Genomic DNA, 25,543 nt, shown 5'->3' with positions numbered 1-25,543 from the left:
AGGGCGCCAGCTTAGAATATGCAGGGGGTGGGACGTTATATTTGTTTGACATCTATCCATTCATCCATTGTAGCATTTTAGGCTGTGCGCCCACAATCGGGATTTGCAGCGTTTTGGGCGCAGAGTGTTTTCCCTGCGTCCATAACGCTGCATTGTGCAGTAGAAGCACAGTGGAAGGATTTTTAGAAATCCCATGCCCAATGTGCTTGCCCAATGTACTTCTCTTCTCCGCAGCATAAACCGACCTGTGGCGGCAGCTTCCCGAGCCTCAGCATGTCAATTTATGCTGCGGAGATGAGTGTTCTCTGCAGGTAGCATAGAGCTCCACAGCGGCCTGAACCCAAATCGTGGGCATGGGCAGCTGCGTTCTCCCGTGGACAACACTCACATCTCTGCAGGAGGCTGACACTGTGTACTAGACGCCGTGTCGCTGGATCATGGCCACATAGCCTAAAAGTGAGACATTTGTTGCTACAGCAACATTTTTGTGAAGTACCTGTGGATTCAAAATGCTACTATACTCCTGAATAAAATCCAGTTTCCAAAATGGAGTCACTTGTGGGGGGTTTCTAATGTATAGGTACTCAAGGGGCCCTGCAAATGTGACATGGTGCCCGCAATTTATCTCAACTTTTCCAGAATTCAAATGGTGCTCCCTCCATTCCAAGCCCTCCCATTTATCCAAACAGAGGTTTTTGGCCACATGTGGGGTATCCCTGTGCTCATAAGACATTGGATAACAACCTGTTGGGTCCACGGTTTGTTGTTGTCTCTTGAAAAAGTGAGAAATTTGATGCTGAAGCAACATTTTTGTGAAAAAAATGAAAATGTTCAATATGGCAACCTAAGCTTATCAAAATCTGTGAAGTATTCGTGGATTCAAACTGCTCACTATACACCTAGATAAAAGCCTTGAGGTGTCTTGTTTCCAGAATGGAGTCACTTGTGGGGGACAGCCACTGTTTAGGCACCTCAGGGGCTCTCCAAATGCAACCTGGCGTCCGCTATTGATTCCAGCCAATTTTGCAGTCAAATGGCACTCCTTCCCTTCCGAGCCCTGCTGTGCACCCAAACAGTTGATTTCCACCACATATAAGGTATCGCCAAACTCAGGAGAAATTGCACAATAAATGTTATGCTGAATATTTTCCTTTTACTCTTGTAAAAAAAAAAAGCTACCTGGTTGAAATAACAATTTTGTGGTAAAATTTTATTTTTTTTTTTTCATGGCTCAACGTTATAAAATTCTGTGAAGCACCTTGGGGGTTCAGGGTACTCACCAAACATCTAGATAAATTCCTTGAGGGGCCTAGTTTCCAAAATGGGGTCACTTGTGCGGGGTTTCTGCTGTTTAGGTACCTTAGGGGTCCTCCAAATGTGACATGGTGCCCGCAATCTTTTTCAGCCAAATTTCCTTTCCAAAATTCAAATATTGCCCCTTTCGTTCCAAGCCCTCCCAATTGTCCAAACAAAGGTTTCAGACCACATGTGAGGTATCACCGCGCTCATAAAAAAGTGGTTAACAAACCTTGAGGTCAAATTTTTGGAATTACCTCTTGAAAAAGTGAGAAAATTGATGCTAAAGCAACATTTTTGAGAAAATTATTAAAATTTTCAATATGACAACGTAACGTTAACAAAATCTGTGAAGTACCTGTGGATCTAAAATGCTCACTATACCCCTAGATAGAATCCTTGAGGGGTCTAGTTTCCAAAATGGTGTCACTTGTGAGAGATTTCTTCTGTTTAGGTACCTTAGCGGACCTGTAAATGCAACATGGTGCCCGCAATCTATTTCAGCCAAATTTGCTTTCCAAAATTCAAATATTGCTCCTTCTGTTCCGAGCCCTCCCATTTGTCCAAACAGAGGTTTCTGATCACATGTGGGGTATCGGCGTGCTCATAAGAAAGTGGGGAACAAGTTTTGGGGTCCATTTTGTTGTTATTTCTTCTAAAAGTGAATAAATTTGGGTTAGAGCAACATTTTTAGGTAAAATTTAATTTTTGCTTTTTTTCATTCCACATTGCTTTTGTTCATGTGAAGCACCTGAAGGGTTAATAAACTTCTTGAACGTGGTTTTGAGTACTTTGGGGGGTGCAGTTTTTAGAATGGTGTCACTTTTGGGTATTTTCTATCATCTAGGCCTCTCAAAGTCACTTCAAATGTGATGTGGTCCCTAAAAAAATGGTTTTGTAAATTTTGATGTAAAAATGAGAAATCGCTGATAAACTTTGAACCCCTCTAACTTCCTAACAAAAAAAAATTTTGTTTCCAAAATTGGTCTGATGTAAAGTAGATAAGTGGGAAATGTTATTTATTAACTATTTTGTGTCACAGAAATCTCTGGTTTAACGGTATAAAAATTCAAAAGTTGAAAATTGCAAAATTTTCAAAATTTTTGCCAATATTCAATTTTTTTCATAAATAAACGCAAAAAATATTGTCCTAAATTTGGTACTAACATGAAGTCCAATATGTAACGAAAAAACAATCTCAGAATCACCGGGATCCGTTGAAGCGTTCTAGAGTTATAACCTCATAAAGTGACACTGGTCAGAATTGCAAAATTTGGTCTGGTCATTAAGGTGAAAATTAGCTCCGTCACTAAGGGGTTAAACCAGAGATTCTTAATGTCAGGCCAAGTTTTACCCAGCCATTAAGAATCTCCAATAAAGGGTTAAGAAAAAAAAACACACAGAAAAAATACTTTATTAGAAATAAATACACAGACACACTTAGAAACTCCATCTTTATTACCCCCTCCAGGATCCTGGTCTTGAGAGGAGAGATCAGCTGATCACTCATAAAAGCCAGCCACCGGCTGATCAGCTGATCGTTCATAAAAGTCCGCTGATCAACTGGCTTTTGAGTGATCCCCTTGAGTCTCTGTTCACGCCAGGCAGCTTCAGAGCATGCTCTCTAGGGCAAACTGAATCCGTTCATGATGGATGCAACTGCATTTAAAAAACTGGATCCGGCACCCATTCACATACAGCTCTAGCCGCAAACTGCAGAATCCGTTCAGATGCTGTATTTTGACCTAGGTAACAAAACGCTAAACGGATCCGGTGTTTGCCGCACCCAACTGCCTGAAACTGCATCTTACTGCGATTCCATTGAAAATGCATTGAAATCGGGGCAGGATCCGGTCACGTGCGGTTTGCGTTTTTTTTTACCGTTAGGCAAAAAAACGCTGGTGTGAAACCAGCCTTACAAAAGCACAGAGTAGTTCCACTTTTATTTGGTTCCTGATTATTCCTGTAAACTAATCAGATCTTGCATAGTTGCATAGCAGCTTTCAGGCCCCTCCCTCCCACCAAGCACCATTGTACAGTTCCTCTATTTTTGCCTTATATGCAGGTAGAGGGCTGACTGTTAATAAAGCGTGCAGAGAGCTATTTACAGCCATTGCTTCAGTTAAGAAGTATGCAGATTAGCTCATATCATCCAAACTAGAGATACTCACATGTGGCCAAATTTCTGTCTTCTTGAACAATGCAGCTATACAGTAGTCCCTACATTGATTCGCTGCACGTATTAAACTCCCCTGACTCTGATTATTGTGTGTGTGTGTGTGTGTGTGTGTGTGTGTGTGTGTGTGTGTGTGTGTGTTGCCTCTGATATCATGGCTGTGGCTCCTAGTGGTGGTGTGGCTCTACTGGGGGCGAGCAACAGGCTTTTTGTAATAAGGGATTAGAAATGTTTAAAAAGGGGAGACCGAAAATAAAATAAAGAATTTGTGACGCCAGTTGGGATGTTCGGCTGTGGTATGGCCGGGCACTGCTGGTGGGGCCCCAGGAGTTAGGTGGTGATGTGCAGTGCCGGAGGGTTGTCCTCTTTCCCCCACCCAACTAGGGCTTTGTCCCGGGGTATGTGTTGAGCGCACAGGGAGCTTTTACTGAAGCTCTGCAGGGTATTATCACAGCATACAACAATGGGGGGTACTTACTGCCCTGATGAAGTTGGTTCCCCTGCTGTATAGTAGTAATGTACGCTTCCTCTGCTGCTATTTTCCTACCTGGGAGTTGGTATTGTGGTATCCTGGGGTTTCCAAAACAAGAACAATCTGGACTGATTATCCCTTCTGGCAAGCAGGTGACTGGAATCCTGAAGGAAGACTGTTTCTTCTAGAAGCTTCCAGACTCGCACGTGCCACTGAGCTCCCAGGAATATTACTGCTCCTTGTAAAAAGACTGCAGTGTTTGTTTTTTCACCGGCCTTGAAGGCACCGGTGACCAAGGGACTGATACCCTGACAAATATAGCTGGCCCCTCCAGAGGTTTAAGAAATCACCTTAGATCAGGACCTCTCCTCAGTACACTCCTCACTTCACCTCACACCTCTACTAACTGAAATTTACCTCAGCACTAAGCTCCTCCCCTTTCTCCTTCTAGGGCTCATCAGTCAAGAGTTGTTTTTTCTAAAGAGAATAACCCCAGTAAGGGAGTGTGTACAAATGTGTGTTTTGTAGTGAGAGAACCAAATTCTCATTAAGGCCAACAATACATGTTATACAGATGGAAATATACATGTAATTATTACCGTATTTTTCGGACCATAAGACGCACTTTTTTTCCCCCCAAATGTTGGGGGAAAGTGGGGGGTGCGTCTTATGGTCTGACTATAAGGCTGCGGGGAATGAGGGTGCCGCGGTGCAGCGAGTCATCGGCGGCACGAGCAGGCTGTAACAGCCTGCCGTGACCACGTGGGCCCGCTCATTACATATGCAGGCCCATCCTCCCGCCCATCATCTCTCAGCGAAACCGGCGCTGACAGGTGGGCGGGGTGATGGGCGGGTGGGCGGTGTGATAGGCGGGGGGGGGGGGTGCGTGCATAATTAGCAGCCGGCCGTGATCACCCCTGGCAACTACAGCCTGGAGTGATCATGTGCGGCTGTATTCGCTGCCCCCCGTGCATCATTATCAGCGCGGGGTGCAGTGAATCAGTGTACTCACCGGTCACCATGTGTGGAGCCGCCCCCCTGCAGCATCGCGTCTTCCTGTCTGTGCCGGCGGTCAGCTGATCTGGACACTAGCGGCGCGCACCGCGATGACGTCATCGCTGTGTGTGCCGCTAGTATCCACCAGAATCGATCAGCTTACCGCCGGCACAGACAGGAAGACGTGATGCTGCAGACACTGGTGACGGCTCCACACAGCGGCGCTGCAGCTGAGACAGAGATCGGTGCTTCAGGGAGTGAGGAAGGGTAAGTATAAACGTTTATTTTTTTTTTCCTGTGCCACAGGATACACGCCATTTACCAGGATGGGGGCATTTCATGAGCAGGATGGATGGGGGCATTTCATGAGCAGGATGGATGGGGGCATTTCATGAGCAGGATGGATGGGGGCATTTCATGAGCAGGATGGATGGGGGCATTTCATGAGCAGGATGGATGGGGGCATTTCATGAGCAGGATCATATACAAGGCAGGAGGATCCTTATCAGAATGGGGTACCTTAGTAGAGAATTTGGGGACATTACCCCCATAACAGTCTCAGCAGCAGATCCTCGCCCCATAACAGTGTGTCATGACCATATTTTTTGGTTAAAATTTTATTTTCCTATTTTCCTCCTCTAAAACCAGGGTACGTCTTATGGTCAGGTGCGTCTTATAGTCCGAAAAATACGGTATCTTTGGCGACCAGGCACAGGGCGCCACGTGTGGCAATAATCTCCAGTATATCCTATGAGGTGCGGCTTCAGGTGGTTCACTCTGACAAGGAGAGAGAATTCACAAGCAGGAGGCTTAATTAGGCTGCATCTCATAGAGACAATGAGGTTCTGCAAAAGTCATTTAGCTATTCAAAACTAGTGCTGAGCGGACTCGCAGATAACCGGGACCGACGGATGGAACTGGAATAAAAAAAAATCCAGTTCTGGCCGGGCATTGATCCTGGATATCTGGCCGGACGCCGGTCCCCATAGAAGTCTATGGGTACCAGAATCCGGCATATTAAAATGGTGGTAGAAGGCAGCTGTAATGCCTCCTGCAGCATCTCATTCTTCTTCCAGGGCCACTCATTATTGCTCATCCATATTCACTGCTTCCTCCGTCCACCAGCAGTCCTGACGGACGTCTGTGATTGTTTGCAGTCAGACACGCCCACAGCCGGTGTGACAGCATCTGGCTGCAACCAATCACAGACCCTATAGAAATATACTTATTTTATTAAATAGATCAATAAAATCACAGTGACAAATGAAGGTACAGGTATGATGCAAAAGTGAATCACACTAACACTAGTCCATAGTAAGGAGTTGGTAAGCACAAAGCACCATAGAGAGTCACAGAAATAAATGTATAGTGAATGAATAATTAGAATTTTTTACTTGTGCACACTAGATGGTGCTATTCAATGTTTGACCTAGTGTGGACAAGCAAAAATTTCTAATTAAGTCACTATATAAATATATAACTATATGGACTTTGTACTCTTTCTCGATCAGATTTATGTATTAGTAGGAATTGTTTGAATATTGCCATATGCTGTTCAGTTAATTATTAATTGCGAATATTTTCAGATTTTTCCAGCAGATATTGACTATAATCACAGATTTTGTCTGCAGGTCACTGCCCATGCTATGATACTCAGCACAGATAAAACATACAGCTACAAGCTGCAGCCCCCAGCCATGCGCTTATCTTTTTTTAAGTAATTTAAAAAAAACTGTGTGCAGTGTCCCCTCCCACCCAGTTTTGATAGTCAGTCATCCTAAAGCCCGATTGCTGGGGGCTGGTATTCTCAGTCTGGGGAGACCTGTGCTTTTTAGCCCCCCCCCCAGCTTAAATTATAGCAGCCTACAGCGGCTCTGAATTGCCGCATCCATTAGATGCAACAGTCCCAGCTCTTCCCGATTGCCCTGGTACGGTTGCAGATGGTGTAACAAGGGGTTAATAACAGCTCACAGCTGATACTAAGCCCTAGATTAGTAATGGGAGGTCTCTGTGAGACCCCCCCATGACTAATCTGTATGTGAAAAGAGGGAAATACAAACATCAACAAATCATTTATTAACCCCCAAAACATCAAGATCGGATGTAATCCACACGAAGTTCCACAACTATTCCAGCTCTACTACATCTGAAGTAACAGCGAGCGGCCATAGAACAATGACCGCCTGCCCTGAGCTTTATGCAGAGAATGAGCCTCAGCGATGAGTAGTGATGTCACTCAGGTTAGTTGTGGCCACAGGTGAGGCTCACATGGTCCTCCACCTGTGATCGCAATGAGACCTGAATCTCCTGGCAGAAAACCTTGGGGGGGTTTTTTGCCTTTTTGGGCCAAGAGATGCAAATTTGGTGATGACATTTTTACACCATATTCCTGCACCCAAACTACACCTCCTGCCAAGAAAACGCATCATACCGCATGCGGTTTTCATGCGGTTTTTTTTGCCAGGAGGTGTAAATTGATAGCATGAACATGGTGTAAAAATGTCATTACCAAATTTGCATCTCTTGGCCCAAAAAGGCAAAAAAAAAAACCCCAAAACTTTTGACGCTGTTTCGGACGTGCAGTTTTCTGCAAGAAGGTGCAAATTTGTTGGTGAAATGACTGCACCAGATTCAGCACCAAATGTGCACCTCCTGGCAAAAAATCCTTTAGGGTCAAGAGTTGCAAATTTGGTGATTGAAATTTTTACACCATATTCACCATATTACACCATCTACACCTCCTGGAAAAAAAACACATCAAAGCCACAGGGGGTTTGCCAGGGGGTGTAGATTTGGTACATAAATATGGTGTAAAAATTTAATCACCAAATTTGCATCTGCCTGGAGATGCAGGTCTGTGAACCTGAGTTTACTGAGGTCAGGTTACCTGCTATCACAGGTGGAAGACCGTGGGAACCTCCAGCTGTCACCACAAATAACTTGAGTGACCTTACAGCTCATTCTCTGCCTGAAGCTCACAGCGGCCGGTCGTGTTGTATGGCTCATGCTGTGACTTAAGATGTAGCCGAGTTGGAATTGTCGTGGGACCTCGCGTGATTACGTCGGACCTGGGTGTTTTGGGGGTTAATAAAGGTAACAAAAAGGGTGTTTTTTTTTTTTGTATTATCCCCACCACTGGAGTGATTCTTTTAATCTGAGGTCCCTTCCCCTACCCTTATACTCACCCTTTGTCATCTTCACTGGTGATGAATGATGCTTGGTACTCATTAAGAGCAGTTGGATACTCAGATGGGTGCGACTCGAGCACCTGACTATGATGGAAGTCAATGGGGAACTCGTGCATTTTTTTTTTTTGAAGATTTCCTGCAAAAATGCTCACGTTCTCTATACGGGGGAGACTAGAATCCCAATTTGCAGACACTGTTTCGGGGTGATTGCCCCTCGTCAGTGCAAAGTGTGGGTAACTGATCTGGCTTATGAGAAGCTTTGTGGGGATCACTGGAGATCCTCACAAAGCTTCTCATAAGCCAGATCAGTTACCCACACTTTGCACTGACGAGGGGCAATCGCCCCGAAACACCGTGTCTGCAAATTGGGATTCTGATCTGGCATATATCTTAGGTCATATGAAAAGGCTTGTTAAAAAGGCCACTTGTGACTTTGAGGATTGCTACTTCCAATAGGTGGCGCTAGTGTTTGTCTCCTTTCCTGGAGAGACAATTTGAACAAGTTCTCTATAGACTTCCATTATACTCGGGTGGTCTTCTTGCGCCCATCCGAGCATCCAACTGCTTTTAACAAGTACCGAGCACCCTATGAAGGTAATGGTCACTCCTTACTAGTCTTCGCATTTTACTGATGCCGCTCCATTTGTGCGGCGCCATCTTGTGGCCACAACTTTTGACTGGCCGGAAGTCAGAATTTGTCACAAGTTATCAATGCTAATCTGAGAGCAAGAACAAGGCTATCATAGACTTGTATTGAGTTGTGATCTCCAGTGCGCTTCATGAAACACCGGAGCTGCCTGAGGTCACAAAGTTCTGGAGACTGATAGGAGCGGCAGCGATAACGGAGCATGAGATGTGGCAGGGGACTTGGATTTAAAGCACCGCTTTTGCCGGTGAAATAAAACACAAAAACAACGCTGGAGTGCTGCTTGTAAAGGGACTGAATGATTTTGTCCTCAATGATGAGACTTCTAGGCTGTGTGCGCACACTGATTACTTGCCCGTTTTTTTTCCGCGTGGGTTCTCTTCCCCCCCCCCCCGGTGCACATTTTTTCCTTTTGCGTGCTTTTTCCCACATGTTTTTCATGCATTAGGGGTGGAAAAATGCAGATAGAATTGACATGCTGTAGTTTTTCTTCTCCAAATCTGCAAAGGAAAAAAATATAAGCAGGGTGTGCACAACACTACAGAATTCCCCTCGACTTTGCTGGCATATGGATAGGTGTGCAGTTTTGTGATACAACTGCAATCAAAAATGCATAAAAAAAGGCATGTGTGCACATAGCCTAACAAGATCTTTTAGTTCTGTCTATTAGCCAAAGAGTGTTAAGCTGTCTAAGCAGACTTGCTGCTGATTGATTGCTGGACCTTTTTTATGGTGCATGGTCCCGACAGGTTAAAGTGTCATAAATATGTTCCATCCCTACACAGCCGTCCCACCGCCCCCTACTACAAGGGACACCGGAGGGAATGATCTCTTCTGCCTATGGTGGCTTCTCGCCATGCTGCAGCACTTTGTGCCCAGTGTTCTCTGTTCTGCAGGGATTCTTGTCACATTACATCCACTTGCACAAGGTTGTGTGTTCCTCCCCTTCCCTTTTTATACAGGTGATATTTGCGTATTTGGTAGAAATGCTTGGCAGCTAAAGGTGGTGTGCTTAACTCCCAGTCTGTAGGAAAGTCATGAGTCACACACTAAGTGCGGCTTCTGTTCTGTAGTGCAGGATTAGGAATAGATTACAGGGCTCTAAATATAGGCTCAGCTTTGTGACCCTTGTATGCATTAAATAGTCTAGTGGAGATTGCTTTGTGAAACATACGGTATATGCCTTGTTGTTTGGCCTCCATCGCTGCTTTTTGCTATTTAGGCTATGCGAGTGGCTGTATTCCCTCTCAGACCAAATTAGATAAAGCTGTGTACTTCTCTGCGAGAAAGACTGTCCGCTCATTTGTCATATCCATTCTGCTTTGGTTTTAGTTTGTGGGGTTTTTTTTTTTTTTTTTATTTCACTTAGGGTACCGTCACACTTTAGCGACGCTCCAGCGATCCCACCTGGTCAGGATCGCTGGTGCGTCGCTACATGGTTGCTGGTGAGCTGTCAATCAGGCAGATCTCACCAGTGACCAGCCACCAGCAATGCGTGGAAGCGATGCTGCGCTTGGTAACAAAGGTAAATATCGGGTAACCAAGCGCTTGGTTACCCGATATTTACCTTGGTTACCAGTGCTCACTGCTTAGCGCTGGCTCCCTGCACTCCTTGCCAGAGTACACATTGGGTTAATAAGCAAACCGCTTTGCTTATTTACCCGATGTGTACTCTGGCTACGTGAGCAGGGAGCCGGCACTGGCAGCCTGAGAGCGGCGGACACTAGTAACCAAGGTAAATATCGGGTAACCAAGCAAAGGGCTTTGCTTGGTTACCCGATAGTTACCTTAGTTACAGCTTACCGCAGACTGCCAGACGCCGGCTCCCTGTTCCCCTCACATTCAGATCATTGCTCTCTCGCTGTGAAACACAGCGATGTGCGCTTCACAGCGTTAGAGCAATGTCCAAAAAAATGAACCAGCACTGTGTGTAACGAGCAGCGATTTCACAGCAGGGGCCAGATCGCTGCTCAGTGTCACACACCGCGAGATCGCTAATGAGGTCACTGGTGCGTCACAAAAACCGGGACTCAGCAGCGATCTCGCTATGTGAGAAGTACCCCTTATTCCGGTTTTGTGATTTTTTTTTTTTTTTTTTTTTTTTTCTCTTTCTTCTTTGTTGTTTTAGAGCAGGGATCCCCAACCTGTGGCTGAAGAGCCAAAGGGGCCTTGTGATACCATAATGTGTGGCTCGCGGCTGTCTGCAAAACCTTGTGCTAATGCACCATGCTGGTAAACGGCTATGAGGAGCGCAGGTCTTCAGATGGTGACATTTTTGGGTACCCCCCATCATAGAAAAGCAGATCTGAAAGTGCATATGCTGGCCCTTGGGTTAAAGAGATCTAAATTAAAATGAATCTGTCAGCAGGTTTTTGCTAACTCATCTGAGAGCAGTATGATGTTGGGAGAGATCCTACAGTGTATCGCTTTGATTCTGTGAGAAGGCTGCACCCAGCAATCCAAGATTTTAGTGTAAGCATGTATCAGCGCTTAAAAAGTTTCCCCTGCCCACACCAGCCTTTGTGTACGTTTTTATAGACACAAGCTGGGAGTCACAGAGGGGGTCAGAGTCAGACCTGTGCTGCTGGGATTAATGATAAAGCTAAACTAACATTGCAGGTCAACAAAAACACACTTTGTGATAAGAGACACATGGCTGAAATCTGTTAACCCTTACAGCATGCTTTCTTCAGATTACATAGCAAGAACATGCTGACCCTATTTCCTTTTAACCCCTTCACCACAGGCGATTTTCCATTTTGGTTTTTTTTCTCCTACCCTTCTGAGTCGTAACTTTTTTTTTTTTTTCTTCCCATCAATCTTGCCATATGAGGCTCATTTTTTGCAGGACAAGTTGTACTTTTGAATGAACCCATTAGTTTTAGCATACGGTGTACTGGAAAACAGCAAAAAAAATTCCAAGTGTGTAAAAAGTGCGACTGCCCGATTGTTTTTGGGATCTTTTATTCACATTGTTCACTATGTGGTAAAACTGATATGTGGGTATGATGCCGGTACAAGTTTGTAGACACCAAACATGTATAGGTTTACTTTTATCTAAGGGGTTAAAAAGGCGCACTTTTCAGTAATCCGTAGCATTGTTATTTTTTGGGATCTATGGCTCAGTGACGGCTTATTTTTTTGCGTCTTGAGCTGACGTTAACAGCACAATTTTGCGCCGATGCTACGTTTTGATCGCCTGTTATCTCATATTGCGAAAAAATATGTGGCGAACAACAAAACGTAATTTTGGCGTTTGGAATTTTTTTGCCGCTGCACAGTTTACCGATCAAATTATTTGATTTTATATTTTGATTGGGGTAGGCAGGAGCTGGATGTCATCATTCAAGGAGGGCTCGCAATCCTCTTTGTGATCAATGTGGCTTTCAATGCAAAGGTTGACAATCACTATTTTAGAACATACTTGAGTTTGGCTGCTTTCACCCTACGTTTTTTTTTTTAACATGCGTCATGAACATTTGTTTTTTTTTTTTTTTTTGCTGTAAAAGCGGATCCTGTTTTTACAAAGAAAAACTCATGCAAACGCAAGTGTTATTTTGTAGGATCCTGTCACTTGAAGTGTATGGGCGGGCATTGGAGTCATGTGATCGGGAGTGAGGGGAACTGAACTTGACAGACTGGGAGCCGGAATCTGACAGCTGCGGAGGCTCGTAACCAAGGTAAACATCGGGTAACTTGCTTGGATACCCGATATTTACCTTGGTTACGAGCGTCTGCAGCTGCTAGGAGCCTCAAGCAAGTGCAGCATCGGGTATCCAAGCAAGTTACCTGATGTTTACCTTGGTTACGAGCCTCCACAGCTCTCAGGCGGGGGGAGGGGGAGAGAGGAGAGGGAGGGGGAGAGAGAGAGACTGATCACACCAGGCTGGTTACTGGGCATGCTCAGTAGAGCAAGCAGGATCCTGTCTATCAGCATGCCAGCGTTCACATATATTTGCGTGCTGTTTAGTCAGGATCCAGCAATTTGCAGTATTTGGACGCAGCTCAAAAACGCTACAAGTAGCGTTTTGAAAAAAGTTAAACTGCAAGTCGCTGGATCCTCACTATAACGCACGCAAACGCAGGTGAACGCATGTTGACGCGAGTCCATTGCAAATGGATTGAAATGAAAACGCATTTGCACTGGATCCGTTTTTGCGTTAAAAAAACGTTCAGGACGCATGTTAAAAAAAAAAAGTAGTGTGAAAGCCGCCTTAGCCATTACTAGTCCATAATGTTCTATCATGTAGCCACATCAGATTGTTTTCACAGACAGCTGTAATACTAAAACATAAAAGTACACACGTGGGCTTCTTATCCCTGACCCAATAACCTTAAAATAGAAATGTTGAAATCACAATAAGTAATGGACAATAAGCAGTTTGTGTCAAGTCTATTCGGGGTTAAAGGGATCCTGTCACCAGATTTGTCCCCTGTAAGCTGCAGCCACCACCAATAAGCCCTTTATAGTCAACATTCTAGAATACTCTAGATAATTGCCCAGGCCACTTTGTATAACACAAAAAACCCTTTATTATACTCCCCTGCAGGGACGGTCGGGTCCGATGGACATTGCTGGTCTTGGCCCAGCGCCTCCTCTCTTCCTTCCATCGCCGTCCTCCTTTCCAGCTCTTTATGGATGACACGACCTACGTCATCCACGCAGAGGTCTCCATTGTGCTCCTGCGCACTTCTCTCTGTCCTGCTAAGGTCAGATCAGATTATTTTACTGCGCATGCGCGGGCGTTTTGACCTTTCCATGCCTGTTTATTACAGGTAATTATGTACCACTAGATTATTTATAACCAACAGTGCCATTTATGAGAAATCTTCTGGCACTTTGTTATGCTGATCTGGTATCTGCCATCACTACCTCCTGCAGTCTGAGTACTCTACTCTACAGGTCCATTTACACAACTTTACATCCAACAGCAGTAACCTTCATACTGTGCACAGGTGTAACAGTGGCGTTTGTGCTTCAGTTTAGCTACTTCTGCGCATGTTATGATTTTACAATATTTATAGTTTTGTCTAGAATTGAAAGGCTATATGCGCACGCTGCATCTTTTTCTGAATGCATCTTGAGTGCATCTTTTTTCCTGTGGTTACAGAAAATGCAGCTTGAGGCCTAAAAAACGCATGGCTTTTTGCTGCGTTTTTGCTAATGCATTTTTGCTAATGCATTTTTTAAAGGAAAAATAAAATTATAGAATAGGCTAATTTATAGATAGCTAAAGTTGACAGAGCGATAACTATCTATTCCATATGTTCTATCTAAGTATTCTGTTTTTTCTAACTTGGCCAACTGTTTGTTTTCATTAATTTTTGGCAAAAAAATGACATGGGTTCCCCCCCATTTTTAATATTCAGCACAGGAACAGCAGCAGCTGCGGGCTGTAACCCTCAGCTGTCTGTTATACCTTGGCTGGTTATGAAGAATAGAGGGGATCTTTTTTCATTTGATTTAAATAAAAAATAAAAATGACCTGAGGTCCCCCCTCATTTTTCGAAAACCAGCCAAGGTACAGCAGCTAACTGTGGCTTGATTTTAGGGTTTGAAGGGCCATGGTTATTGGCCCTTTCCAGCCTAACAATAGCACCACGCAGCTGCCTCAGAACTGGCACTTCCATTAAATGTGCTAATTCTGGCACTGGACCCAGCTCTTTCCGTTGCCCTGGTGCTTTGGCAATCAGGGTAATAAGGAGTTAATGACCTCCCACAGTTGCCACTAAGCCCTAGATTAGTGAATAGTAATGGTAGGTGTCTGAGGACCCCCCCAATCTCTTTATCTGTAAGTAAATAAGCACAAACACCCAAAGAATCCTTTGTTTGAAATAAGACTAAAATGCATCCTCTTTCACCACTTTATTAACCCCAAAAACACCACTGCAGGTCCAACATAATCCACAAGAGGTCTCACAATGCTTCCAGCACTGCTACATCTGAAGCTTACAGCGAGCGCCATAGAACATGACTGCCTGCTGTGGGGTTCAGGAAGCAACTGAAATGAGCCGCGCAATCAGCGATGACATCACTCAGGTGATTTGCGATCACAGGTGGAGGACGTCAGCTGTAGCTACGACTAAGCTAAGTGACATCACCGCTAATTGTGCAGCTCACTTCTGTCAAATTCATCTCTGCTGCATCAGTACAAACAGTGCTATAACCATGACTGGCCCTCACTCTTAAGGCCCACACATGTATTAGATAAGTCATCCAAGCACTCTGATTTTCGCAGGAACTAATGGGTATGAGGATCTCCCAATCCTCCGACAGATATTGAAGGGACAGCAGGATTGGACATGTTGAATTTCAGCTGTCGATCCTTTTGTTCTCTTGGAGAGGAGCGGCTGCTAAGTGTCTGGCAGCCGCTGCCTGAGAACAAACATACGCTCAGCTGAGCGTATATGTATGATAGAGTGGGGAGTTGTTCTCCTTATCACTTTTTAACTTTGCGATACAGATTTAATTATATATTTTGTGTGTTTTTTTTGTTTTTTGTTTTTTTCAAATGATGTGCTAAGGGTGGGGTCAAACACCCTAAGCGACCCATTCAGGTCTTGTTAACACAGGAAGTTACTGCCCATAAGAGGGAGTTGATTGGTAGGGCATTGTTTACTTTCACACATTGGTAGGGCATTGTGTAGTCTAAAGGCCGCTTTACATGTTGGGGTCACGGAATTTGTGACGCACATCCGGCCGCGTTAGCGATGTCGTTTCGTGTGACACCTATGAGCGATTTTGAATCATTGCAAAAACGTTCAAAATCGCTAATCGGTGACATGAGGGTCCATTCCCAAATATCACTGCTGCAGGTACGATGTTGTTCGTCGTTCCTGCGGCAGCACACAACGCTGTGTGTGACACCGCAGGAACGAGGAACCTCACCTTACCTGCGGCCGCCGGCAATGAGGAAGGAAGGAAGTGGGCGGGATGTTGCATCCCGCTCATCTCCGCCCCTCCGCTTCTATTGGCCGGCCGCTTAGTGACATCACGGTGATGCCGCACGCACCTCCCCTAGAGGGAGGAAATGTTCGGCAGTCACAGCGACGTCTCTGAGCAGGTATGTGCGTGTGACGCTGCTGTAGCGATAATGTTCGCTATGGCAGCGATCACCACATATCGGCCGTACGACGCGGGCGATATCACGCTCGACATCGCCAGCAAATGCTAGCGATGTCGTAGCGTGTAAAGCGGCCCTTACACCTGTCACAAATTTAATTATCAATAATTTGAACTGTACAGTCAGGAGAAACATCTATGGTCATATAAGAATACCAAGACATTATGGTTGGGAAAATTTACAAAAATAAATTGGGTTTTACATTCTGCTTTACCTGCATTTTTTTTTCTCATCAAAAGCTTTGAAAAAACTGATAGCAGCATTTTTGCACTTATTGTTTTCTATGGGTAAAAAAAGAAAAAAGAATTGACAGGCTGCTTTTTTCAAAAATGCAGTAGTTTTCCATTTTGATCAGGTTAAAGCAATTGTGTGCATGAGATTACTGAATCTAATGGCTTTTGCTGGTGCTGTAAAAAGCAGGTTTTAATTTGCAGAAAGCTCATGAAAAGTACGCTGCAAAAAAATGGATTCTTCCCCTGCAATGTGAAGAGTGAAGCATGTATCCATTGTGTGCACACTGGAAACTGTTAGGTCATGTGCCCACGGGAGCTTTTTGCTGCGGAGTTTGCTGCGAAAAACCTGCGGATTTATCTGGATTTTCCAGATAAATCCACAGGTTCTATCATGTACAGGCACTCCCCATGTTGCCCTATGGGACATGGGGAGCATCTGTGTCCACGCTGCGGAATCTCCTGCGGAGATCCCTCAGCCGCACCTAACTGCATGTCAATTATTCATGCGGATTTACTTGCGGAGATCCCAGCCCTCCGCTATGGAGATAGAGGCCGGGACGTCCGCAGGTAAATCGCGTGCAAGTCCGCATGTTTCCCGCAGCTATTCCGCTGGAAACTCGCAGCTAAAAATAGCTGCGGATACCGGCGGGCAGCTGCGGGAAACATGCGGCCGTACCTGTGAATATATCCGCAGGTACGAGCGCCTGTGGGCACATAGGCTATGTGCAGTTATTAGGCTAAGGCTATGTGCAGTTTTGTTTGTTAAGCGAAAAACTCACCTTTAGCCGAAAAACACTTAAAAAAAAAAAAGCTGCATTTTTGACACGTTTCACTGCGTTTTCGCCCATGTGTTTTTTTTCCCACTATATTCAGTGGAAAAACGCTGAAAGAATTGACATGCTGCTTCTTTTTTCAGCAAAACTACAAGGAAAAAGGAAGCAATGTGCACAGCCTCTGAATTCTCATAGACTTTGCGGAAAGAAATGCATGCAGTTTAGGGCAACAAACTGCACCAAAAACGCATCAGAAACTGCAGCGTGCGCACAAGGCCTCAAGGAAATTGCTGTAGAATTTTCATAGTGACAAAGCATCCTGTGTAGTGTTGAGCGGACCTGGACCTGAAAAATCCGGATCCACGCGGGTTCAGCTGCAGATCAGAGTCCGACCCGGACGCAGGATTCCGGGTGCACGATCTGGATTCGGCTTTTTTATTTTTTTTTTCTCTCTATCTCTCGTGTCTCACTCCTCATTGACATATATTGGCCGGATTCCGGATCAGATCTCGGACTTCCGTGTCAACCCGACAGTGATCCGCCGGACCCGGATTATTAGCAATCCGCTCAACTCTAATCCTGTGTGTATATGCCCCTAAAACACATTCCTCACACTTACAAATTTACAGCATTTGCCTCCCCTCATGCTTTTGCTTTATTTTGGAATAAAGCTTATGTATGGCAACCATCAAATCGGTCACCAAAGCTCAAGATTGAGCCAAAGGCTGTTAAAAAATGAATACAAATTCAATGGGCTGTGATATACATTACCAGCAGGTGGCGCCCTACTCCAGTGTATACTGCTGCCGGTTCAGAGACGTGAATTGTTACTATTTCTAGAAATCTAGAAAGAGCTGCTTATCAATATTGGGGATATCCTTTATTATATATCCATGGTTCAGAGACAGAATCACTGAGCGGTGTCTGGTCAGTGCACCCATGTGGGTTATATGTATTGCGGCCATATTCATGAATCTACTAACCGGTCTCACTGGCCCCCGCCGATCTGTGCTTTCTTCTTCTTTTTTTTTTTTTTTTTTGTTATTCTACAAAAGCAAAGCATCTTTCTTAATTTTAACTTTTCTTTTTTGTTTTATTTTGCAGGAGAGAAATCGAAACAAACAATAATTAGACGGAGTTAATCCTTAAGTAAAACACTAATGATGCAGACTCTGGAAATCGCCTACTTTGTGGAAGAAAACCTAATTAATGCATTTTTATTTCTGCTTATGGCAACATCCTTGAACACTTTAACATAAAATTGACTTTTTTTTTTTTCCCCCTCCTTTTATCTTTTTACATAATGGTTTTCATCAATGCATCTGCCCTTGTACTCGTCACCAAACACTTGAGAACTTTAACTTTTGTCAAGCACTTTCTGTCCTGAAGCTTTTAATCAGTATCCGCCGTCTTTATGTAATCTACCTACGGCGCAGGAGACCCAAGACTCCTCTGCCTGGTTTCTATTTTTTTTTTTTTTTTTTTTTATTTTATTTAGTACTAACTAATTAGAAATGTGATTTAATGAGTTTGAGAATCATGGCTTCATTTCTTTTAATTTTTTTTTTAATATATATGTTTTAAATATTTTTTTTCCTTTTTAGCTGTTGGAAAATCAAAAAGAAATCATGCGATCTTTAATTCGGGATTTCAAGGAATAGCTCTGGCCAGAATTTCTGTAGTGACGTCGCTATGGTAAACCAAGTCTTACCGTGTGTTACCATATGTGCCCTTGTGTTTTAGCATTAATGCAGCTTTGTGGCAATCTAAAGTTAATGCACATTGATTCTTCTATATGATGATACGGCCAGGTTCACACACTGCATTTTCTAGGTACCTCCTGTTTTAATGGCTGACTTCAGATCCTATGTAGAAGTAAGGGCTGTTTCACACATCAGGCATTTTGCCAGATGCGACACACTCCAGTAGTGTAATGCAGTACAATGGAATCGTGGCAAGCTCCGGTCACATGACAGCATGTGACCGGATGTTGCCGCAATGCCATTGTACTGTATTACACTGTACTGGAGTACACCGGATCCGGCAATCTGGCGAACTGCCGGATATGTGAAATGGTCCTAAGTGGGCCACAGCTTCTATTCCCACCATGACTTCTTCAGAACTGACAATCTGGCTTTTAAGACTTCACAATCGGTACTGGTATTATTCAGGGAGACGTTAGATTCAGTCATTGCAATGAAGATTTTGGGGTTTGTACCAGGATGGGCAAAGCTTAAAGTGTTTTTCTCATCTGTTGCACATTACAAAGGTGTGCCATCACTTAATGATTTGCTGAGGGTCTGTCTTAGGCTACTTTCACATTTCCGTCATTTTCCCTCAGTCACAGCTTTGAGGAAAAACTGAATTATGCAAAATAATTTGCAGGATTACGTTTTTTTCCTATAGACTTGTGTTAGAGGGATTGTGACTGATGCGTTGCATTCGTCGAATGACTAATCGGTCGTAGAATGAATGACCGTCGGGTAGAAACAACGCACAATGTAACGTTTTTCCGAGCATCGAAATGACGCACTGCGCAGGATTCCGTTGCAATCTGTCAAGAGGTATAATGTCTATGGTGCAGGATTCCGTCATTTTCTACTGAGCATGCCCAGTATGTACACAATCACAGTGCAAGGCTCCAAAGCTGATACGACGGATCTGTTTTTTTTTTTTTTTACAGGAATCCGTCGCATCTGTTGCAACAGATCATTCACAGATTGTGGTACATCAGTCACAAAATGGATTGTGACTGATGGGAAAAAAAACTGATGCGTGAAAGTAGCCTTATGTGACCTAGAATTAAAGGGGAACGTTCTGCATCCCCTTTTAGTTTTTAATTCTGTTCAGCGGCCCTTTCCCACCGATCATGAAGTTCTGGCATATACTAACTCCATCCCATTGAAGTTCTGACTGTTGAGTCCTACCAATCACTTGCACAAAGTAGCCACAGTGCCAGGAGAGGGATGTGCCTCGTGGGTCTACAGGACTGAGGCCACATGGCTGGCATGTTAAACCCCATGGCCTCTGAAGTAGTATAATGCTTTCCTTGCACCATCGTCCCTTCCTTTTTGTCCTGTGCCATCAATGTCCATGAGGGGAAAAGCCATAAAAATAAACACACTAATAGTCATGGGATTGTGACTCAATATTGTGTAAAATCAGTAGGTTTTAGTGTAATTATCACTGCTGTTTGTCGCCTCCATGTGGATGTGAGGTGTAAAGCATCAATATGAAGCCGGCACCTCTTCCCACACAGTGACTGGATACCAGGTAAAGGCATTATCGGCAACCAGATACCGCATAAACACTATTGTACTGTTTTGTCTTTTTGCTTTTTATGATCTATTTATTGAAATGTGTTCTAGATCTACCACTTTTAAGTGAATTTAGATTTATATTTTGGAGCACACAAACACATTTAAAGGCAAGAGACAGCTGAGGCTTCCCGAAAACCTGCACCCATATGTAAAACGCAGTGTGTGAACCTGGCATTGCCAGAACCATGCAGAGGAGCCAAAATCAGAGCATTCTGCCACCTACGTCCATGAAGCTCAGTCCTCGGAGACGGTTTACAACCTTTCTAAATCTCATTAATGTCCGCTCATATTCCTGGGCGTCTGCAGATCTGACCAAGTGCTCTCATGAAATGAAAACCACCGCTTTTTAATAAAGCGGATAATAAAATAATGATCAGCGAGCGTACATGTTTGGCCGCTCCTCTATTCTGTTATGGCTCTACAACGTATGGGCGCTGTTTATCACCATTATGTCCTCTCATAGATCCCTTAGCCCATATTGTGATTTTAAGTGCCTCCTTTTATTTTTATTCTTTTTTTTCATTTTGTCCTAGTATAGAGAAATAATCTGATAATGTATTACAGGCAAATGTATTAATGTAAAGTCTATGAGCCTGATATGGCAGTAGTCGTGCATTCTTTCCAAAGCTGCTTTCTAGCTTCTACTAATGTAACCTTGAGGTCATTTTCCTAGTAGAAATGTATTTCTCTGCTAATCATGTTTGTCCATGATGAATCCTGACGATTGTGTTACTTGCCGTTACTTTTTGTTTTCATAGTAAAGAATGGTTGACATATCTACACTTCTGAAACAAAGTCTAACAACCTAGTATATTTAATTTCATTTACTTGTAGTCGATGCTTCTATATTGAATTGAGAGAAAATCTATGTATTTCCATACTGAAATAAATTTACGATGACATACAGAACACAGAATTGTGAGACGGGCTGGGCACTGTGTGTAATGATGGGTCGCGGAGTGAGTGTCATGTCTACTGATGCCAAGCTGCGGGCACTGCACACACAGGCCTGTTTCTTGAAGGTGAACCATGAAGATATGAACAATTAATATCCTCACATTCCCGGCGGCAGAATAGGCAGCTGAAAATTGGGTTATTTCTGGTCATCACACTGGAGATTTTGAGGGCGGCCATTGGTGTTCTTTGCCTTCCAGAACATCGGTCATGGGCTCTCCAATACAGATTGAGAGCACCGTTCTTCAGTTTTAGGCTGCGATCACACGACTGTTTATAAAATCAGACTGATTTTCATACAGAAAAGTAGGAGGATTTTGGTTTTTTTCCTCCCTCAATTGTCATGTGTGTGCCATCCATATGCAAGCAGTCTTTCTTCTCAGCAGCTATTATGCTTTTACAGGGCTATTTAGTGTCCTATGCTACAGAATGGTAATGTACCCGGGGGGGAAAAAAAAAAAATGGATGGCCTTTGTGGCATAATTTTTTTTTTTTTCCCTCCTTCTCGCACCCTTAGGCTATGTGCGCACGTTGCGTACTAGCCCTGCAGAAATTTCTGCAGCGATCTGAAGAGCACATGTGCGCTTTAGATCGCTGCAGAAATGTCCGTAGTGAGCGCCGATTCCATGCGCTCTGCCTGCAGCTCCTGCCATAGACAGAGCAGGAGCTGCCGGCAAAGCGCAGGAAAGAAGTGACATGTCACTTCTTTTTGCGCAGCGCTTCGGCAGTAGCCGAAGCGCTGCGCTCTGAGACGCCACGTGCGCACGGCCCCTGCACAATCTCCATAGACTGTGCAGGGGACGCAGGACGCATGCAGTTACGCTGCGCTACAAAGCGCAGCGTAACTGCATGTATTTACGCAACGTGCGCACATAGCATTAGACTTGAATAGGCCAGTTTCATTCGATTTACGTGATCACTCATAGCATCCTGTGATTTTTGTTTTTTCCTCAGGCCGAATATACCTGCGAAAAAAAATTGCATATCTGCACTGCCTCATTGAATATCATAGGTCTGAGTGTGTATATATATATATATATATATATATATATATATATATATATATATATATATAAATTTTTTTTTGTTTTCCTCCCTTTATCGGATTGCACTTCAATTTATACGATCATGTGAGCGCACCCTTTCACTATACACACTTAAGTCAAATTGCAGTTTTGCAGCGGTTTTGCCAAGATCGGTCAGCTTGCAACACGAGGGCTATGTTTTTTTTTTTTTTTAAACAAACATTTCTAATTATTTTAACTCGCCAGGTCTTTTCACAACAAGTTTGGGACTGATTGAAATGGGAGAGACTAAAGAAGCGCATGGAAGGCCGGCCTTTGTAGTTTCACCTACTATCATCTCTCTTCAATCTAGGCATGTAAAGGTGTGCACTGGGAAACATAAGTGATGTGTGGATGCTTAATAGGCATTTCTCTAATCAAGTGAGTTTAGTTTTTGTGTTTGGGGGCAAAAAAAAGAGAACTGATGTGGCCTACATGCACCAATGTCATGGCGGTCACATGCCAACCTGCCACTTTATGAAAGGTAAAACTACAGCATCTTATGCCTCCTTAGGTGCTTCACGAACAGAAGTTGCTCAGCGTTGTGTTCAAACATATAACTTAATCCTTATATGTTAATTTTAGGACAGCTCTGTGATCGTGGATCCAAACTGTCCCAATCGCCTGGTCTCTTGCCGAAGTGAATTGTCTCCTAGCCACATATAGTGCGGGAGAGCCGGCGGTCGATTCAGGTATTGCAATTCAAGCATGGTCTGTGTTCCATGGAAGCGTGAAGCCAACCTGAGGGCCATTTAGGCAAAAAAAAAAAAGCAGCTTTCACTGAATTATCTTCTTTTAGAAAACACTTTCATGTACTATATTAGGATAGTGAATTAAAGGGAAAAGGAGATGTGACCTCCAGAGTCCATCTTTATTAGCCAAATGGAGAACATCTACTACTCGGACTTTCTCTGGAGGATTCCGTGTGTCCATGCACTAAACTGACAGCGCTTTGATTTCCGTGGGAACTATGCAATGCCTTATTTGAAGGGCAATGATGTTGCAGGGTAATATGACACTGCTTGCTCTGCAACGCCCCACGATCACCTAATTTTTCTTGGGGCACCGCTATCAATGATTGTCTAAAGTGAGCAATCCCTGTTCATGGATTGCATCATACAGCAGTTATCACCTATCCACAGAAATGTACGATTTACGTAAATGTGCAGTAGGGTTTTGCTACTGAGACTGACAAACCTAAGAAAATAAATTATGGTGGGGTTGAATGGGGGAGACCGATGTCCACCTGTGTGAATTTTTTTTCTAAGCTTCAGGATAAAAAAAAGCAGCAGATATTGAATGTTATGAAAGATTTAGTTTGAGAAGCGAGCTGCTGAAAGTATATGAAGGATGCCTTAGTGTGATCGGATGTGTTGCCAAGAACCAAACACTTCCTATGTAAAAGCCATGCTGTTCTGCTCTAGTCTTTTTTTTTTTTTTTTTTTGGATGCTTGATTCCTAGATGAGAACTTTCTCTTTAATCTTGTAATTTGTTTTTGCAGTTTTCTCTCTACGTGTGTCTTACATAAGGTTTTTCATTAAAAATTAAAATTACTAACTGCATCAATGAACCACCTCTACATTAGTCCTGATATTGAGCTATACCACTCAGCAGCTCCTAGGCCTCATCTAAAATTCTCTGTCGAAAGAACTAATGTTAAGGCCGGTGTCACACTTGCGAGGGCCTCGCGCGAGTTTCGCGGTGTATCACCCGTCAGGATGCACACCTCCTCACAGGAGCGGGACGGCTGCATAGAGATACATACAACCGACCCGCTCCTGTGAGCAGAGTGTGAGTCCGTGATGGGTGATGCACCGCGAAACTTGCGCGAGATACACGTAAGACAATCGCAAGTCTGACACCGGTCTAAGGAAACTTATCAGGAGGATCTTTCTTCTAGGATTAGGCCTGTAGCTGTGTAGGTTGTAGAACAATTATGCCTGTCTTCTAGTAATCCATTATGCCATCACGGGGAAATATGAGTTAAGGCCACACACACAATTAGAATACAGGTGCATTGGAAGCATTTCTGTGCTCTTGGATTACATAGGCATGTCTCTACTACACTTGCGTGCAATTTGCAGTGGTTATCAAGCCTTGAGTTCATAACACTAGACTTGAGATTATAGTATTACATAAGTCAAGTACATAGATCAGTAACCGGATCGATGACCTTCTCTTCTAATGGTTAACTGTAAACATTGACGGACATTTTTTGGTGCCGTGCCGGTTTCTTCCAATGTACTGGTCCGCAGCACAGGATTACTTGATCCTCGGGGGGTCAATGACTATTTCCAATTCTTATGAAAATTTATACTCTGAAGAAATTTACGCAGATTCTTACTACATCTTTAATTGGATACTGAAGATGGTGACCAGTAGTGTTGTTTTGCATTGGTCGAATATGGTGTGGATGAGAATTGTTAGATTAAGAGCATGTGATTCAGGTTGGAAAGGTAATGGGTTGTTCTGAGTATTGTCAGATGGTTAGATTATGTGAAGGCTGGACGGGATGTGGTCACTTAGGCTGTTTTTACAAATCAAATTGCAAAATAATTTTATAGTAATGCCAATCCCCCAGTCCTATTTATAGGGGGCTCAAATAAATCCATCAGCATCTCAATTGTTCATATTGTGCTATTGAAAGTACCTGATGTTTACACACTGTCTCAATATTGGACCGGCCGAGTCGTTTAATCCATAGTCCCCATATTTGTAGGTTACTACAATGTGATGTCAAACTTTCTGCGGCAGTAATTGAAATGCATCTTAGGCGGGCTTCACATCAGCGGTATTCTGCCGCAATGCCGGATGCGGCACAAATGCTTTTCACTTCAATGCATTTTCTATGGACTCGTGGCACGTTCCGGTCACATGCAGTTGTGTGCTTCATTCACAACCGCATGTGACTGGAACTTGCCGCGAGTCCATAAGAAATGCATTTGTGCCCGATCCGGCTTTGCAGCAGAATACTGCTGATGTGAAGCCCTCCTTAGCTGGGAGGAAACTTTACATGGCTTCACTCTATTGAAGTGAGCAGTCTGTGTAATGTATTTTTTTTTTTTTTTTTTTTTGGTTTTCTTTTTTCTGTTGGTCAACTCCCAAGTTATTGCATGTTGATACCTTAAAGGGACACCCCTATGGGTCTAAATTTTGGGATTAATACTTGTGTTTATTGATATTCACTATAAATGGGGCACCATTTGGCTTTCACTGGCTTTATCTTCCTACATAGTAAATTTTGCTGTAATTTGTGGTCCTAAATCGGCAGAGTTGAGCCCAGAAACAGCCAGATAAAGC

The 25,543-nt window shown here is 43.7% G+C and overlaps 1 protein-coding gene across 4 annotated transcripts in view; it reads left to right on the top strand.

The window, feature by feature from the left end:
* The window catches only part of YTHDF3 (YTH N6-methyladenosine RNA binding protein F3), a 61,317-nt gene extending 39,685 nt beyond the window's left edge, over positions 1 to 21,632 (top strand). For all 4 annotated transcript variants that reach the window (XM_075353234.1, XM_075353237.1, XM_075353238.1 and 1 more), the window contains exon 5: positions 18,009 to 21,632. In XM_075353234.1, the coding sequence (XP_075209349.1) occupies positions 18,009 to 18,032 (24 nt within the window). In that variant the 3' untranslated portion in view covers positions 18,033 to 21,632. The remainder of the gene's footprint in view (positions 1 to 18,008) is intronic.
* Positions 21,633 to 25,543: the final 3,911 nt, after the last annotated feature.

The sequence above is a fragment of the Anomaloglossus baeobatrachus genome, chromosome 6 (genome assembly GCF_048569485.1).
Source record: "Anomaloglossus baeobatrachus isolate aAnoBae1 chromosome 6, aAnoBae1.hap1, whole genome shotgun sequence".
Lineage (NCBI taxonomy): Eukaryota > Metazoa > Chordata > Amphibia > Anura > Aromobatidae > Anomaloglossus > Anomaloglossus baeobatrachus.
This window is presented reverse-complemented; position numbering and strand designations above follow the sequence as displayed.